The sequence below is a fragment of the Strix uralensis genome, chromosome Z, assembly GCF_047716275.1.
Source record: "Strix uralensis isolate ZFMK-TIS-50842 chromosome Z, bStrUra1, whole genome shotgun sequence".
Taxonomy (NCBI): Eukaryota; Metazoa; Chordata; class Aves; order Strigiformes; family Strigidae; genus Strix; species Strix uralensis.
Window position 1 is genome coordinate 30554720 of NC_134012.1, and position 18637 is coordinate 30573356.

The 18637-nt window shown below is 36.7% G+C and overlaps 1 protein-coding gene across 12 annotated transcripts in view; it reads left to right on the forward strand.

The window, feature by feature from the left end:
* JAK2 (Janus kinase 2) overlaps nt 1–16516 on the forward strand; it is a 99991-nt gene extending 83475 nt beyond the window's left edge. For all 12 annotated transcript variants that reach the window (XM_074856641.1, XM_074856640.1, XM_074856639.1 and 9 more), the window contains 7 exons: nt 369–505; nt 1729–1918; nt 2854–2978; nt 8087–8259; nt 9434–9551; nt 10112–10225; nt 12432–16516. In XM_074856641.1, coding sequence (XP_074712742.1) covers nt 369–505; nt 1729–1918; nt 2854–2978; nt 8087–8259; nt 9434–9551; nt 10112–10225; nt 12432–12539 — 965 coding nt within the window. In that variant the 3' untranslated portion in view covers nt 12540–16516. The remainder of the gene's footprint in view (nt 1–368; nt 506–1728; nt 1919–2853; nt 2979–8086; nt 8260–9433; nt 9552–10111; nt 10226–12431) is intronic.
* The last annotated feature ends 2121 nt before the right edge of the window (nt 16517–18637 follow it).

Consider the following 18637-nt stretch of genomic DNA (forward strand, 5'->3'; position numbering starts at 1 on the left):
TCTTTTCTCCAAGTGGAAGATTCATGTTACCACAAGTCCTTGTAAAGTTTACATTTCTTATGACTGCAGTAGTGGAGTTGTTGCACAATAGTTGCTACTTTTGAAGTACGATAGGCCTCCAAAAAAGAAGATTGGGAAATTGAAACAAGACTTGCTATGAGTCAAGACAAGTCATTTGGCTTTTTCGTAATACGTCTTTGTCTTTGACTGCAAATTACTATATAGATATTAAGGTGGTTGCTAATATTCTACTGAGCTTTGGGGTATGCCAAGCAAAGGTAGAACATGCCATGATTGTAGTAAGTTTCTTCATTCTCCTATTTGCTTCTCTGTACCTCCTGTTCCCTTTCTCTCTTCCCTTCCCTCAGATTATGAACTATTGACGGAAAGTGATATGTTGCCAAATATGAGAATTGGAGCACTTGGATTTTCTGGCGCTTTTGAAGATCGGGACCCAACACAATTTGAAGAAAGACATCTTAAGTTTTTACAGCAACTTGGCAAGGTAGGTTGTTTTGAAATTTTCTTAGAAAAGAACTGTCTTTTCCAGTTACCTTCCGATGACCCCATACACATTATTTACATTGAAACTTCTGTTACAGAAATCAATAATTTCCGTTATTTCTGACCATAACAGGCCATTCCTTTTAGATCTTTTTTCTGTTTTACAATATCATTAGATAGAAGGAAGATAGTTGACCTCTACAATGAATCCAGTCACACGGAAAGGCTAAAATCTTTTTCAGTAATGCAGAGCTACATCTGACATAATCTTTTTTTTTTTTCATACTTGATGTTCATTTAAAAATGCTCCAGAGCAGTCTTTCACAGAACTAGTGAAGCTGGCTTTTTTTGTGCATGCATATTCTGAGAAGTGTGGATATGCAGCCCCTAAATTCAGTAATGTCTTTCTGATATATGTAGGCCTTGAACTTTTTAGGCTTTAGAAATCTGCCTTTGGTTACTAGTTTTGCAAGTCATTGCAGCCTGGCTGTGTGAAAGCGTGCCTAGACAGATGACCAAGTGCAGCTAGCAGATCTTCACCAAGTACTATTTTTGCAGAATGTTTCCTTACTGGTTTATGTTTTTTATTGACGTGATAGCTATATATTCCTGAAATAATAGCTATAAATTCCTATATCACCTGAAAGTGAAGTAGCAGAACTACTTCTATTTCAGATGATTGGTTGTTGACTGTAAATGGTAGCATAGCACAGGGAGAGGAGCAGAGTAGTAGGTGATGACTGAAGATAAAATACAAACAGAGAAAGGGAAGAAGGTAGAACATTGAAACAAGTAGGGGAAGAACCATCAAGAAGCAGAGGAGAAGAGCCAAGGGGAACCTAAACAAAGGGGTTTTTGCAAGTGCAGGAAAAGGGGTATGCCAATTCACAGTTTGGAAATACAAGTGGGAATTTGTGAGGGGGGAGGAAATGAACGGACATAATCCCATTTCCTTGTCCTTGTTCCCTCCTGTGCTGTTTGTTTCCTTTCATAGAACATGTTTCTTATTCTTATAGAACTGTTACCTGTGACCCTGCATGTTTTTTCTCCCAGGGAGGTTTTGTGGCATTTCATTTAAATCAGTAGTTGTGGGCACCTTAATGCTAATACAGTGAGCACCAAGACAGTATGAACAAGCACTAAGAAAGAAACAGTGATGTAGACTTGTTTTTAATTAAGTATTTAAGTATTTATTTAATTTAAGTATTTCCATTTGTGATCTAGGGAAATTTTGGCAGTGTTGAAATGTGCCGGTATGACCCACTGCAGGATAATACTGGGGAGGTGGTGGCTGTGAAAAAGCTGCAACATAGCACAGAAGAGCACCTTAGGGACTTTGAAAGAGAGATTGAAATACTTAAGTCTCTGCAACATGATAACATTGTTAAATACAAAGGAGTATGCTACAGCGCAGGTATGTGCTATGCTGAATACACTTTCAGGTGTACACCTAAGTATGCGTACTGAGAAATTCGGAGAGGTAAGTGTTTATGAAAGTCACTGACTTGTCCCAACTTTACCAGGACTTATAGAATACAAATCAGAGAAAGTAGTGTCTGTTGTATACTACTGAGGACAAAGTGAACATTTTATTCAGTCAGCTCATTGCATAATTTGATTTAGAGAAAGTACTATTTTCAGTAGTTACCAAGTTTCTTTACCTTAAAGCATAAAAGTCTTCCTAGAAAAGAATTTAGGGTTAAGTGGGAAGATGCAATCATTTTGTAACAACTGTTGTTTTTGCTCAATGTAATGTCCCAGAGTAGATACTACCAATTATTGTACGGTGTAAGTACAGTACTATACAGTAAAAGACTAGACAGGAAAAAGTTTCAGAAACACCTTTTGAGTGATTGTTGTTCACTCGAAAAAAAGTTGATGCTGTTGATGAATGAAAGCATGGGTTCTGCCCAGGATCTTACTGTATAAAGAAATATCTTGGGTTCAAAATCAGATTGTTTTTGAAGGTGGTAAAATTGATGACTAGTTGATGTCAGTTGTCATTCTGAGTTTCATGTCAGTGATGAGGAGGAATTACATGAAGGTACACACATGTGGCACTTTTGCTTTGCTTTAGCGATAGTAGCTAAAGTATTGATGAGAAGATCTTGATTAGTGATACTCTGTATCAAGCATATCCACATTATTGTTGTGTTTAAATAAACAGCATTTCCTGAACAAATGCAGTTAACATATGAAAAGTTGCATAGTGATGTACATAAATTAGTTTTTTGATATTAAGACTATGTTTTATTAGTTTTATTCATACACATTTGCAAATATATTTCAAAACTTGTTGTTGAAAAATGACAGAAAAATTAAGTGTATTTTTTGTTGTTGTTGTAAAAGGTCGTAGGAATTTAAGATTAATTATGGAATATTTACCATATGGAAGTTTACGAGATTATCTGCAGAAACACAAGGAGAGGCTGGACCACAAGAAGCTTTTGCTGTATGCATCTCAGATATGCAAGGTAGGAAATTTCAGATGATTGATATTTTTCAACAAATTTTTGTCTTTTTGGTCTTATCTCATTTGTCTCAAAACAGTGATCACTGGTTGTTTCGGAATATCTTTTATAATACTGTTGGGCTGCTGGCACCACATAACCCTAAAAAGACTAGCAATACATATTGACGTACTCAAGAACCGGACAGACGTCTGAGGATTTTAATACAGGATGCTGAGACTGGCCTATCTGCTGACTGAGGCAGAATATACTCCATTTATTTTTGTTTATTTTATAGTTTGTTTATTTTATATTTTGTTCAGAAGACTTAAAACCTCTTTTCTTCCTAGTGAGAGCTGAAATAAAATTTTGCAGGAGTTAAACTCACCCAGGCAAACTGTTCATGACATACTACAACTGATTTTTCAGAACTTGGACATTCAGCTATCAAATCACTGTAACAGCATATATGTGTTTTAAAAATGTTCTTTAAACTGTGGATAATATTAGCTTATTTAACAGAAACAGTAAAGATAGATGATTTCTGTATGAAGAACTAGAGGCCATAGAAGTGCCCAAAACTAATAAATTATTTGGTAGTCTCAGTGGTTGGTACTGAACATCCTTCATAAAATTCTGAAAAGGAGGGGGCAAATAGCTGATCTTTATTATGATATCTCATTTTCTCAGAAAGAGGGCTTATGCCTACCCTAGTTTTATTCTATTGTTATGTTTTAGGTACAAGAAACTACAGACACTTTAGATTTCATTGCATGTTCAGTAGTTTGGGGAAAGGAAAAAAAAGTGGGTGGGAAGAGAGAAAAGGAAAAAAAAACCCACCAAACCCCTCCCCCCCACCACCACACCCCACCCCCCACCCCCTCCCCAGCATGTACCAGAAATACTTGTAAATTCCTTTCACAGCTTACTTAAAATTAATGAGTATTCTTCAGGGTTTGTAGCCCACAGATAGTCTTATGTCTGGTAATTGTGTCCTGCCACATTCAGAGCTGAAGACTACTTCTGCAATATCCACAGAAAAGGCCTGACAGGAATCAAGCAGGAGGGTCTCTGCCAGAGCAGAGATGTTGTCCAGGCATTCAGACTTTCACCTGGTGAACAGAGCTTGATAGCTCCCTGCTTGAAACTGGACTGACTCTGTAAACCTTTTAGCTACTGAACCTGGAGCATGTACAGAAAGATGCTGTGTGCACCTTTAACAGCTGTTCTCACCTGCTCGTGTGCTTCATTGAAGCAAGGCTAGATGGGTAGTCTCCAGCAAAAACTCCATGATGGGCAAGCACTGTGCAGTGAGGTTGGAAAAAAGTGCATAAGTCTGTGACAAGCGTCAGTCTTTTCACAGAGAGGAGGGGTTGAAGATGTGACCACCTACTCAGAGGGTTAAAAAGCCGTTTGATCTGTGTCTCTAAAACAAGAAGTCATTCTCCGGTAACAGACATAAGAAATTCTCTCAGTATTATTTCTGCAACAAAATAACTGTATTGGTGCTGATAAGTCACTGAAGACGATCTTCCTTCAAGCAAAGAGCTGGAAGAGTCTAACACTCAGCACCACCTAGGAGGGTGGTGACAGTGAATCTTTTTATAGAATAAAGATGCAACAGGGATTTTTGAACATGCAAAGGCTGCAGCCACTTACTTGTTTCATTCTGTGGCCATTTCAGCCTATGATGTGAGGGGTCGTAAGGTGCCTGCCCTATTCATTCTCTTAAGAAGCTGTAGAGTTTGCATATGTAAGTCTTCAGGCCTTATACAAAGCTTTATCTAAAGCTTGAAGGAACAGCAGTGGCAACATATCTCAGGAGCCTGGTCTCTGAGACAGAAGTATCTGATAGGAGGACTGGAAGGTGGATTTTAGCCTTTGCAGGCAGTGCGAGTATGGCAGGGAACTTTGGGAAAGGAACTGTGTTCAGAAGGTACAAAGGAAAAGGTTCTTGATGTGTGTCTGTACGTACATATATATAAAAGAAGCATCGCAATATTACAGGTCTTCAGAGTGGTGAGGAAAAATGAAAATAGCAGATGAAATGACTGCTTCTGGAGTACCAAGCACCAACCAAGGGGAAGGGAGCTAGAATATGCCCTCTGCAGATACTTAAGTGGGAAAACATCCTGCTCTCATGTGTCAAAACATAGGTACACACAGTATGAGAATGTGGGAAGTCTGCATATAGGACTTGCTCTTAAAGAAGTATCTTTTCTTCCCGTCTAAGGGAAGCAAAGTCTGAGAATTACAGTGTATGTGTCTTGCTTTGCACTGTTGTTGCCGTAGACCTGCAAAGCAGAGGTTATATTGATTGCTTTAAGATTTCACTCTGCAGCATTCTGTTACTTCAAAACAACTTAATTAAAAACAGAGTACCTAATGTTACAAAAATGGAATCTGAATGCTTGTCGTTCTTGTTTTAGCTGATCAGATTTCACCCTTTCCTTTAGTTGTTTTTGCTTCTCTTGAAATGCTTGCTCTTCCAGGATGTCACATCTTTCTGTTCTGCAGCTCTGTCACTCTGTTATTTTGGGTTTTTTAATCAACAATCTTTATCCCTCTGCCTTGCTGCTCTTCTCTCAAATGTATGAGAGAAATGAACGCATGCCCATACCTGAGGGTTAAAATGAGTGTGTTCGCTGCTTGCTGTATTTTGGTTCCTTGCTACTATACTAGAAAAGGGTTCCTGACTTAAAGGTGATTTTTTTTGTTTTCGTGCATCTCATACTGTGTAAAGTAGCATTTTCAGAGATGGCATTTGCTAGTGGTGATGTTTCTGTAGATGCAAATTAGTGCAGCTATCATCTGCTGCAGCTTGTGCCATTAGTACAGCTTGTCTGGTGGCAAGCAATAGGAGTCTCTACTCAACTTTAAAGAATCCTTACAATAGAATGGCAAGTAAAGAAGTTAACTCCTCCATGCATCTGATTTTGGGGATGTTTGTTTCTGCTCTTTTGGCCCTGCATTTTGCTAATGCTGGCTGATAGGAGAAGAGGCTAAGAATAAATTTACTTTCCATCTCTTAATGTTTAAAGTGCTTCAGGGTTCTTGCTGGAGAGCCCAACTTTAATGATAGAAACATTTGAAATCACATAATTAACCTCAACTCCACTGTTAGAGTAGGGCCACAGGATTGTGATTTCCACTTAAAACTTGCACGATTTAATTTAAGTATCTCTCTTAAAATAGGTATTTTCTAAGCTAACAGAAAAATTACTATGATCAGAGAAACTTTAGTTTTCAGTTTTCAGTACTGTTTTCAGTACTTTGTGTAGTAGTAATAAAAAGTTATAGCATTTACATAGACTGGCTTTGTCAGAAACCCAGGTGTCTCGCTTTGAAAAAGATAGGTTTCATATTTTTCAGGGTAGTCGTGGATAAGCAGGTAACGAATAGGGCACTTCTGAACACTTTTGGAATGGGATGTGAGTAAACAGCAATGCCACCTAGCGGTGCTAGGAGGTAACAGACGTCTGAGAGGAAGGTTAGACTTTGGAGTCACGCTATTTCTGAGGTTTCTCACTTTAAAAAATAAAATAGGGAGAAGGAAATATGCACGTAGCATGGGGAATAAACAAGAGGAGCTAGAGACACGTGCACACCTGCAGAGCTACCGTGTTATTGGCATCACGGGAACACGTGCTGTGGCCAGCAGGTCCAGGGAGGTGATTCTCCCCTCTACTCTGTTCTCACCCACGCGCAGTACTGTATCCATCTCTGGGGCCCCCAGCGTAAGAAGGACACGGAGCTACTTGAGCAGGTCCAGAGGAGGCCATGAAGATGATCAGGGGGCTGGAGCACCTCCCCTATGAGGACAGGCTGAGACGGTATGAGGCTGAGAGCCTGGAGAAGAGAAGGCCCCAAGAAGCCCCTATAGCAGCCTTCCAGTACTTAAAGGGGGCCTACAGGAAAGATGAGGGGGACTCTTTGTAAGGGAGTGTAGTGATAGGATGAGGAGTAACAGTTTTAAACTGAAAGAGGGTAGATTTAGATTAGACATAAGGCAGAAATTTATTACTGTGAGGGTGGTGAGACACCGGAGCAGGTTGCCCAGAGAGGTTGTGGCTGCCCCCTCCCTGGCAGTGTTCAAGACCAGGTTGGATGGGGCTTTGAGCAACCTGGTCTAGTGGAAGGTGTCCCTGTCCATGGCAGGGGGGTTAGAACTAGATGATCTTTAAGGTCCCTTCCAACCCAAACCATTCTGTTCTATTCTATTTGTATGTTTTGGCGCTAATAGTGTAACATTGATGTTCAAAACTTTTGAGGTCGTCGATGCTGTTAGCATCATTTATTGCTTTTCAATTGTGTTAAAGGAGTGAGATGCTTTCTTATGAAACTCTGAAACTGAGAGCTTGCTTTGTTTCCTTTCACATATGAGTCAGGTGTCTCTTGACACTGTGTAGTGTCAGCTTCTGTCCTTCATTTGTTGCTGTGTAATCAAGACCATCTCTTTTTAGTAATGCCACTATGCACACTGGCTTCTTTCAAATTTCACTCTTACCAATGCAAGTAATTCTTTTTGCTAAGAAGAGATCTGCAGCAGCAAAAGACAACATGGCTTTGGACCAATGTTTAGCTACAGCAACCCATGGAAATATAACAATAAGCGGAACTGTATTGGTGAATAATGGTCCATACAGAAGAGCAACAAGACACATAGGTGGGAATACGGTCAGAGAATACTTGCCAGATTCAAGGAATCATAATAAAAAGTTTCATAAAGCAATCAGGAAAGCAGCTATACAAAATGAAAAGATTCAATTAAATGGGTAGATAGGACAGTCTTCTCATCTGCCTTGGAATGTGTAGTTTAGCCCAAATTTTGTTTTCCTTCTATCATCAGCAAACTGCATTTGGCCTTAGAAAGGAGCTGTAAAGCTATCCAGCTACATAATCAAAAAATACTTGGCTCTGACAAGTGCTCTGTGTATTTCCCTTCAGTTAAGGGAAGTCCTTGTGTTTGAAAGCAGTAACTCCTCAGAGAAGACAAATGTTGAAGCACATCGATTTTGGTAACAATCTGTTTGATTTTGACTTTGAGGTTCATTCATCTCTTTAGGGAAAGTGCAGCTACTTAATGGTGAAAGTAACTCTTTTCTGACTGTGTTTGTGAACTTTACACCTAGGGCATGGAGTACCTGGGTACAAAAAGATACGTTCACCGGGATTTAGCAACACGAAATATCTTAGTGGAGAATGAGAACAGAGTTAAAATTGGAGATTTTGGATTGACGAAAGTCTTGCCACAAGACAAAGAATACTACAAAGTAAAAGAACCTGGTGAAAGCCCTATATTTTGGTAAGTCTTCTTTTGGTATGTGAAATCATATCATTGTTTTCAGTTTTTGACGTTTCAGCCAACTGTATTGCATATTGTAGAATTTTTAAGTGCAAACTTAAAGTCAGTTGCCCAGCATTGTTGGAAGTCTCATGGGTGATGTTTGACTTTACAGAACAGCATGTAGGACTTTTCAACATACTTCAAAAAAAAAACCCCAACAAAATATTTAAAAGAAATACTATGCAACAGGAATGATATTCAAAGATAAAAGAAATCTGAAGGGGCCCATTCCCAAGGATGCTTTCAAAGTTTTGGACCTTTTGGTTCCCTAAACACTGGTCATTCATATTTTTTCACTGAGATCTGTTGGATAGACCCTCTGTTGACCAAGTGGAGTTAAATCCCACACAATATAATTAGAAAGGATGAAGTGCTGGGTTGAATATTTGCATAGATGTCTGTATCTGGGTAATGTTTCAATGAGCTGCACTTAGCTTGAAAAGGAAGAGAACACTGTGTAGCCTGTGGGAAACTGAAGGATTGTGAAATGTAAATTGGTAGACTGTATTGAGAATGCAAAATACATACTTCAGTTCTGTTCTATAAAGACATAGAAATACCTTAGAAAATATACTGGCAGATAACTGTGATATGGCGTGATAGCAAAAGAAAATGCCATTCCATACATGTGACTTCAGTCTATATTTTAGTCTGTTAGGCACTGTAAAAATGGCATATCTAAAGCATAAATCATACAAAATGGCATCTTACTAAATGTTACTGGGAGTTGCAAAATTTAAGTCCTGAAGTACCTGAGACACAGTTCAAGGCTCACTGAAAGTGATGGAAGGATGCTTACTGCCTATAATTGTCTTTCTTTTCAGGCCTTCTCACATCAAAATCTTGTTTACTTACACTACAGATAAGAAAAATATCTACAACTTTGTTGGAAAAAAAACCCAAACAGATATAGTTATCACTAACTGATTGTTTGCGTTTTCAATACCAATTAACTATTATTATAAGAATAGTTACTAGTGAAGGTAGTGGAAGGAAATGAGAATATGCTAATACCTATAAACAAAGAACAGTTATTAATGGAAAAAAAAATCACTCTTATTAAAAGAAATATCTTCAAAACCAAAAAGACACATGTTGCACAGAACAATATTCCTTTTACCATGTATTGCAGGTATGCTCCAGAATCTCTGACAGAAAGCAAATTTTCTGTGGCCTCAGATGTGTGGAGTTTTGGTGTGGTCTTGTATGAACTCTTCACATATATTGACAAGAGCAAAAGCCCACCTGCTGTAAGTACATAGTTAATGGTTCTCAGTGGTTTTTTGTTTGTTTTTTTAAATTTTTGAAAAGATATCATTGTTCCGATACCTAAATAGGTTGATACTTACTGATCCTTTTCTGGAGATACCGTAGTGTTAATGAGGCAGCATCCAATCAGAAGCACCAACATGCTAAAAAGTATTAGTATCAAGTCATAAGAAGGAAAGGAAATATGAAAATTACTGATAGTCTGTGCAGATGTTATCCATCCTGTAACTCCTAACTGTTTGAAAAAGATTTTAAAATCTCTCATTATAGATTGTTCTTTCTCCTCCTTCATGAAGAGTAATCCCAGGTGCAACTATTTTATTGCAACATGACATGTATCCTTAATGCCATTCTAAATCTAAGGCTGAGACAAACAAATACATAAACATTTAGTCGATTTAAATAAGGTAACTTAAAGTTACTTCTGTTACCAGAACATTTATTTATTTATTCTTCTTATACAGAATTTTCCCTTGGTTAGAATATTGCAGCATCTTTTTTCCTTTGAAAATTATTTGTGACCGTCAGCTTTCTGTTTCAGGAATTCATGCGCATGATTGGCAATGATAAACAAGGGCAGATGATTGTATTTCACTTGATAGAGCTTTTGAAGAATAACGGACGACTACCAAGACCGGATGGATGCCCTGATGAGGTGAAGTATTGTGTTAATATGTTACTATAGCCTGAAAGGTGCTCAGTCGGGGTGAGTACCTGGTAAATGGAAACATTGTGCTTCGTTCTGCTTGGGTTATTAGTATTTATACAATTGGAATGGCTGTGCTGTTATTTTGTCAGATGCATGATGAGTATAATCACTTTTCTTGTCTGATCCTTTAGACTGCATTTTCTCAGGAGCCTAGATTTCTAATTACATGAAGTAGGATTATTATGACTGTCTGCTGTACTGGGGCACTTAGGCTTTCAAAAATATAATTTATTAAGGCAATGAGGTTAGTATGTAGAACTTGTTCCATGGGAGTCCCATATAGATATTTATGTTCAAGCTGTGAACTGTGAGTTCTTTTGAAGTCTGTAACATTTAGCAGAAGTATCTTAATATCTGTGTGAGGTTTTTCACATTTAATTCCAAGATTTAAAGAACTCCTTATCTTGATTATTTCCCTTCTCTTGCTCTTCCCTCCTCAAGCATAAGAATACCCATGTTTATCATGCATATTATTCACTGTCGAGCATTCTCAGCCAAGAGCTACCTGCAGACTGTAGGTCCAGTTAAGTATATGAATGAGATTTTGTATGTTCAGGGCTGTCAGATCTGTATTCATGTTCTTCTTAGATACTGAAGTGTATATGTATGTAAAGCCATCCTCAGAGCACACAAATTAATTCAGTGTTCTTTTTTTTTTTTGCTAATACTCAAAGATGTTTTTAAAAATACTTTCATACTACTTCTAAGTCTTGTAGTTCTCTATTCTTCAGAGCAGGGTGCACTTCAGCTTGAGTCAAACTGGTAGGACTGGGTAGGTGAATCATTAGGGAAAGAGTGTAAGTAAAATAGTTATGCTTTTTAACATGTATAACTTCTAGCTCAGATCAATTGCTGCATCCCTTTAAAATCAAGCACACTTGGCAATAAGTTAAGAAATAATCCATTCAAAACTGGAAAAAGGAGAGATCAGGGTCAAGTGGTCTAGCAGAAAAGAGAGAGACTAGGTGGGGCTGGGAAGCCACAGAAGAAGAAATGGTCTGTAGACAATCAAAAGAGAAGCCTTTGAAATAACCTTTTTGCATTATATGTATGAGTACAGCAGTTGTTGAATTGCAAAGGTTTGGCTTTTTGTAGATAACCTGAATGTCATATGTATAAGATAATACGTAATCTGTTTTACTGAAACTGTGTCCAAACTAATGCAAAGGGTTCAATGTCTGACATTTCTTCAGATATCAAAGCAAGATGGAAATGTCTCTCTTTTGTGAGAAACTGTGGTGTTCCTGTTTTGATCCTGAAAGGCCAGTCCTCACAGATATTAAATCTTCCAGATGTCTGTATCTTACAAGCTGCTTGAGACTTGGGTCTAAAGCAGCTTGGTCAATGCGGAAGTTTCAGATTTGCTGAAAAATAAGAAACCAATGCTACTTTTTTTTTCCTGGGCGCTGCGCAGATTGTTCTTAAGCAACATGTTAAAAATTATTGAAAGTATGAGAAGTTGATGATAATGATCTGGGTTAAATTAGTGAGAAGAGTACAGGTGAAGAGCTTGGCAAGTTCTTTGGCGACCAGGTGTCAGCTACCTGTTTGGGAAAAAAGAAAACTGTTGCCAAATGCCTATTGTAATGGAAATATCTTCCAAAAATCATTTAAATCTACTTCTACTAGAAGTGGGTTCAGTTTGCACAGTAACTTTTCTGGCTTATTTCTTATTATGTAGGAAGAATAATTCAGAATTTAATATACAAATGTGGAGAAGTCTATGTTAACATTGCAGGGGGAGCTTAATTTAGAATTGATGTCTTTGTAAATCCATTTTTTGGTCAGACTTGTGAAGCATTTGTGATTTTAAACATTTTTTAGCTTTTCAAAAAATATGAGCAAGCAAGAAGATAAACACCTAGCAAAATAACATAAGTCTCTTAAAAGTGTCAAAAACTAGCTGAGTGAATTTCTATGCTAACTTTAAAAAAAGAAATCTTTTATAATAAGGGCTTTTGCAGAGCTAGCTATCATCACTTCTCACTGTCACTGGAATCAAGCTGATAAACTGATCTGTATAGCAAGACTTTAGTCACTGTTGCTTAGAAACATAAAGTTAGTTGGATGTTCTTTGGACCAGTTCAAAGTAACTATTAACTATTTGTAGCATCTGTTTACCTACTACTGATTTTCTTTGTTTCTTTTTCAGATTTACGCTATCATGAAAGAATGCTGGAACAATAATGTTATGCAGCGCCCCACCTTTAGGGATCTTGCTCAGCGAGTGGATCATATAAGGGACAACATGGGTGGCTGAGAAAACTGTCCCTCCTTCAGAGGATGTGTTGGAATGCAGAACAAAATGTACTTGGTCTGCTGTGTGTAATTGATGTGTGTACACATGTGCATCTTACCCTTGCTGGAAGTAAAATCTGTGTGGCAAATATCCTATCTCAATCTCCATACTGAAGAATCCTTCTGGTTTTCTTTATCAGGATGTATTTGTAACTATGAGAACATGTTGAAATTCTCAATAGGGAGAGAAATTACTTTTCTAAATAAAATAATCAGTCCACAACACCATTATTTGCCTTACTTGGCAATGCAAAAAAGAGGTGACTTAAAATGTGAGATTGAGATGAAAACACAGTGTATTTCCTTGTTGAAATGGAGATACACAGAGTATATAGTTGAGTATATAGTGACTTGGCACCCTGTTTTGTGTGTTGCACAAGAACTTGTGTGTGTTAATATAGTTTTATAACGTTTTCATTGTTAATGCAAAAATGGCTTCTCTGTATATCAAAATAGAAGTGGTTATGTAACCCAGAAACTTTTGATGTGCCCATTTGAATCAGTATCAGCCAGCAATATATACAAAGGGGTATAGTAGGCTGTGTGATGTACTGTGAGTATTTTGAGGGGAAAGGGAGCAAGTTGTTCTTAATTTGGAGAGCCAGAAACCTTACTCATCCATGTGAAAATTTTAATTTAAAATGAAAAAGCAAACGTTACCCAGTTTTTCTTACTCTTCTTCTCCTCTCCTGAGTAGGTATTAGAGTCCCTTTATATAATTGAAGATACAGTGATAAGAAGTAGAAATGAAGTAATTTTATACAAGGCAGTGTCTTCAGTTTGTTTCTGAATACGAAAAAGCTAAACATACTGCTTTTAAATGCTGCTCTTTTATTCTTTCCATAGTTGTAATTTTCATGCAGTGATAAGTGCATCTGTAAATCAGGAACTTTTTAAAGCAGAATTAAAAATCTAGAAAATGCCCTCCATTTCACAGTTCCTCACTTTGCTGTTAAGATGATCACCTTATTACCTTCCTTGTAGTACACAAAAAAGAATGCTTTTGACCCTGTATCTGATATGGCCAGTCACAACCACATCAAGTCTGGTTTGTAATAAGGCCCAGATAAGGCCCAAATTACGTCCTATTTCTTTCTGTGGTAATACCCAACATAAGAGTGTTTTCAATGAGGAATTACAAGTGCAATTGCTCCACACTTAGCAGGGGCGAGGGCATGATCCCAGTTGCTGAGAACTGGAATATGATCAGAGCTACCTAACAGATTACTTATGCTGTATAAGCTTTTGAAAGAAGTCTAACAAAAATTTGTAGACAGGACAACTCTTTAGTTTTGCCTCCAGGCATAAAACTTGGGGATAATCTCATATCTCAAAGCGGTAAAGTTGCAGGTTTTGTTTATTTTTAGTTCAAATAATGTTCTTTTTGTTATTACTTATTCTTAAGCATTATTGTTTGTGAAGTACAATGCTTGTTCGTCTTGGACTTTTGCTGAGAGAAGTTCAATTATTATGGGGATATACAACTCTGCAAACTGACCTGACAGCCAGATTTGTATTTAAAATGAAGTGTTAATTTTTAAAATTTGTGGCAGTGAGTCAGTGAAACAAAGGAGTTACTTTCACTGTGGGGCCTCCTTAAGATTTGTGGTTAACTACCTTCATCTTACCAGAAGTTTAAGTACCTCAACTTTAAAAAATAAATAAAACAATCCTTACTTAGTGTAACATTGTGCCAGTATAGCAATGTTTTGTACCACTATGATGTTTCTCTCCCACAATCACTCATACCAAATCATGATTTTAAAATATGGGAGATTGCTAAATAGGGAGGGCAGCATCAGCCCTCTTTCTGCCCATTGCATTTCATAATATTTCTGTTGGTTTTCTTGCCACCAAGCACTTGCATAATTTTTAAAACTAATTTCACAGTCAGGTTTTAAGCTGCAAAGAACTTTAAAGTGCTTTGTTCACCTTAACATGTGTTTTCTGTATGTTGCTTTAAAGATTTAAAATTTTGTGCAAAAAATGTCTTTGCAATTGTAGTCTCAGTTGTGCATACATGTTTTATGTAACAAAAGAAGATAAAGCTTTAAAGATTGAAAGAGCATTTTAGCTGGATAACATACGCAGGAATTATGTAAAATTTGCAGTGTATGACACTCAGTAGCTAACTGGTTTCCAATATATAGTAGACTAAACATAATTTATGTAAAAATCTCAGGGAAGTTTGTGTAATACAATGAAGAAATCTTCCAGTCTGCTATGTTTCAAGTGAATAAAAAGTCTTTTTCTTGTTCTACTACAGTATGACTGATTACATAGTATATTTGATTGCATAAATACAGTGTTAAACTCAAGGATAATTAAGTGTTTTGTGGATTTTTTTTTACTTTAATATGTTATAATTTTTAGAGAGAGCCATACCTTTACACTGCAGTGTAATTTCCTGCTGTTGGTCAGGAACATACAGTCTTTTGTAACAAGTCTGTCTGTGCAAAGGGATTGAGCATTCAGGATGAGTATTATCAGTTGGGTGCATGGGACCAAGTACTGCTTAGGACTCTTGGGGAATGTGTGATCACCTGCAGTGTCAATGTTTAGGTCCTGAAGCGGACCAAATGGTTTTCTCAAAAAGCTGTTGAGGATGTAAATGCAGTGATTTTGCTAAATTTGCTACTGCCAATTGTAGTAAGCTTTTTAAAAACAAACAAACAAACACCACTGCATTTCAAAAGCTCTCAGATCTACAGTAGCATTGTATAATGCCATATTTTTATACAGCCTTTGTATTGACAGACTCATTTTTTTGTTTTAGAAACTTTCTTCAGTTGGCCTTGCATTTGTCATACTTTAGTGTAATCATTATGCTTCCCAAAATGCTGTGATTTTTTTTTTGTAGAAAGTGTTGTTTATGCATACATGACTGCTGCTATGATGTAGAATTAAAATATTAACTACTGCTTTGCACTTATATTTGAAGTGAAAGATTTTTTTGTAAGTGCACAATATGTTTTATAGAATCTCTGCAGACAAGTATTGTCTAGTATAATATTGGTTTGTTGTCTATCAGTATAAATATGTGAAGTTTCAAAATTGTTTTTAAAATATATTCCACTGCCTTGCAACACTCATGTAATAAGCCAGAGGAGGAGTGAATTTTCAGGAAAAGAAACCTATATTGTCAAGTTCTAGTATTGATTAAAAACTTCCATAGTTGAGATAATTGTTACTAAATATACAGATGAATATAACTATAAAAGGGTATGTAAATTTTATTTTTTTTCCCAGAAATTAAGCTTTTAATTGTTGTGTTTAGTTGAGATGTTGACCAACTGCCTTCAAATGTATGGAAAAAGATGTTACTGTATGAAGCACGAAGAAATGTAACTCTTGTGTAAAGAAAGCAAGCTTTTCAGGAATGTGTGATCACAGACACCTGGAGGATAGAGTTCTGAGAGCAAAAGTAAAAACGTAGAACAAGAAAACTGATGGAAAAAGGCTGATGATCAATGCTGAAGAAGCTTTCTGAAATGTGAAATGCCTAGTGATTTACAAAACACTGGTGTCTACTGAAAATGCCATACCATGACAAATATGTGCTAATATATTTCTAAACTGTGTATCGTCTGCCTTAATACTCACAGAAACCTAACCTGACTGAAAAATACAAGAATTACTCTACCAAAAGAAACAGACAGCAATTTTGAAAAGGTGTTTGACTAAGGATTTTTTTCTGAATTTTGCTTTTTGAATAAGAGGTTTACAATACTTTATATTAAAGTAGGAAAAGTCCCTTGGGGGTGGGGAGGGGAAAGACACCTGCTACTTATGGTTGGACTGCAAACATTTGAACCCATGGTTTGCTGAAGAGAACATAAAAGGGATGTGTTTTAGAAAACTGTATATTGATACCTGAAATTTAACTGTGCGTTTCTTCTGAGTTTGGATGGTGAAAATAAAATAACTAAATACAATGAATGGCACATGCCTGCCAAGATTTTCTTTTTATATAATACTTAAAATTAGTTACTGGTGTTTAAATTGCTGCTGAAGAGAGCTGCTCTGTTTAAAGGGGTGGAATACAGCACATACAACTCTGACCTTCCCAGAGTAGGCGTATGAGGTGTTTTTCTTTTGGAAGGAAGTGACATGTACCGAAGTAAAGGTAGTACATTGAGTGCTCCCTAACAAAAAGACTGTGGTTTGGGGTTTTTTTAAAGTTTTCATTAAACTAATTTGTTTTGTGATGAAGAAGCATTTTTGTTTACTCTCAGTATTTAGAGAGAAGCAAGTCTGTAAGACAGGGACTGCTAAAGATTGCCTGTTATCAGACTACAGCTCTTTAGAATTTCTAATGCAAACTCTTATGATTTGTGTTACTTCTTGATTTGCATTACTTTGTTGTTTTCTCATATGACTTTCCTCTAACTTTACATGAAAATTACCACCACTTACCTCAAACAGAGTTGAATGCTGCTGTTAAATTTTGAGAACTACACTGGCAAAATGGAAAATATGCATATAAATACAAGCATGCAAATATATACTTAAGCTACTCTACTGTAAAAATTAAGCTAGTTCAGTTACCCCTTCCCACACATAAAAGGCATCTTATTCTCAGAGCAGACTGCCTAAGGGTTTTATTTCCTTTTATGTGACAAAATACCATCCCAATGAAGTTTAAAGGTTCTTATAGGTATTACTTGCAACACCTCCTGACATAATCAGAGATCTTTAATTGTTGCAGAGAACAAATTTCTGGGAAGACGAAAAAGTCTGAAGAATAAAATACTGTAGGAGATGTAATAACATCATGAAGCATGTCATCCCCATGTCATAAAGTATGGGAAAATACAGCCTTCAATTCATTTTCATGTTATGCACTAGTGTGATGTTTTGCTTATACATTGTGATAAATATTCATAGTGGTTTTAATGAATTCTGAAATTCAGGTTTAGAAACTTGTGAAACTGCAGTCAGACTAAATGAAACATTCTCTGGATAGTAATAAGGAAAGAAATAAGAATGACCAGTATTTACAAAGATTATCTCAAAATATTGTGTCATAATTCAGGAAGGACTCGGGAAGGCATTTAAAAGAAAAAACAATAGAAAGTAATTATGTTAATTGTATAAAGCAACCAAGGCAGCAGATAGTAGTTCAGATATTTGCATGTTATAGAGTCCTGACACAGTTGAGTCTGCCCTAGAAATGCAGACAAATTAATAGATTTTCTCATAACACCAATAACTTGGAGCAAGTGCCAAAACATTAAATATTAAGCTTATAGCTAAGTAATACTAGTAAAAGCAGAACAAGAAGGTAGAGCTTAAAATGCTTCAAGTTTTATGTGACTGACTATTTTGAGCAATGAAGAAACATCCAAGAGTGGAAAGGATTCAAGAACTTTTAGCTAAATTAAGATTGCAGCACAGCAAGTATTGAATTCTGATGAACTGTATTGGGTTGGGTTTGGGTTTTTTCAGGGAATGAGAAAGGCTGAATAACATACTAAACTGAGTTATTACCTTGAAACTTCTGCAGGACTGCAATACCTATTTTGCTGTGTATTTGGTTTTCTGTGTGTTCAGATGCATTTTCCATATGGAGCTGTGCTATAAAACTTCAGCTCATTGAGGAATTATCAGTCAAAAAAACCAAAGCAACTCATGTAAAAATGACTGTATCTTGTTTCCTCTAAGTATTTTTCCCTTTTGTGTTACAAAGATGCGAAGCTTTTAGTGAATGTACAAAAAAAAGAACCTCACATCCATGTAAGCTTACTAAAAAACATCAAATAGTGGTCTCTGCAGCAAAGATCGATCAATACTGAAAGTCTGGGTGGCCACGGCTGTTATTTTAGGATCCAATTTTGACATTTCCATTCTGACCAAGTCTGACCACAGTGTTGTGGTTTAACCCCAGCCAGCAGCCAAGCACCCCGCAGCTCTTCACTAACACATGCCCCCTCCTGGTGGGAGGGGGAGAACAACTGAAAAAGAAGTAAGACTTGTGCATTGAGTTAAGAATGGTTTAATAACTAAAATAAAACATAATAACAATAAAACAAAATACAATAGTAATAATTATAATGAAAA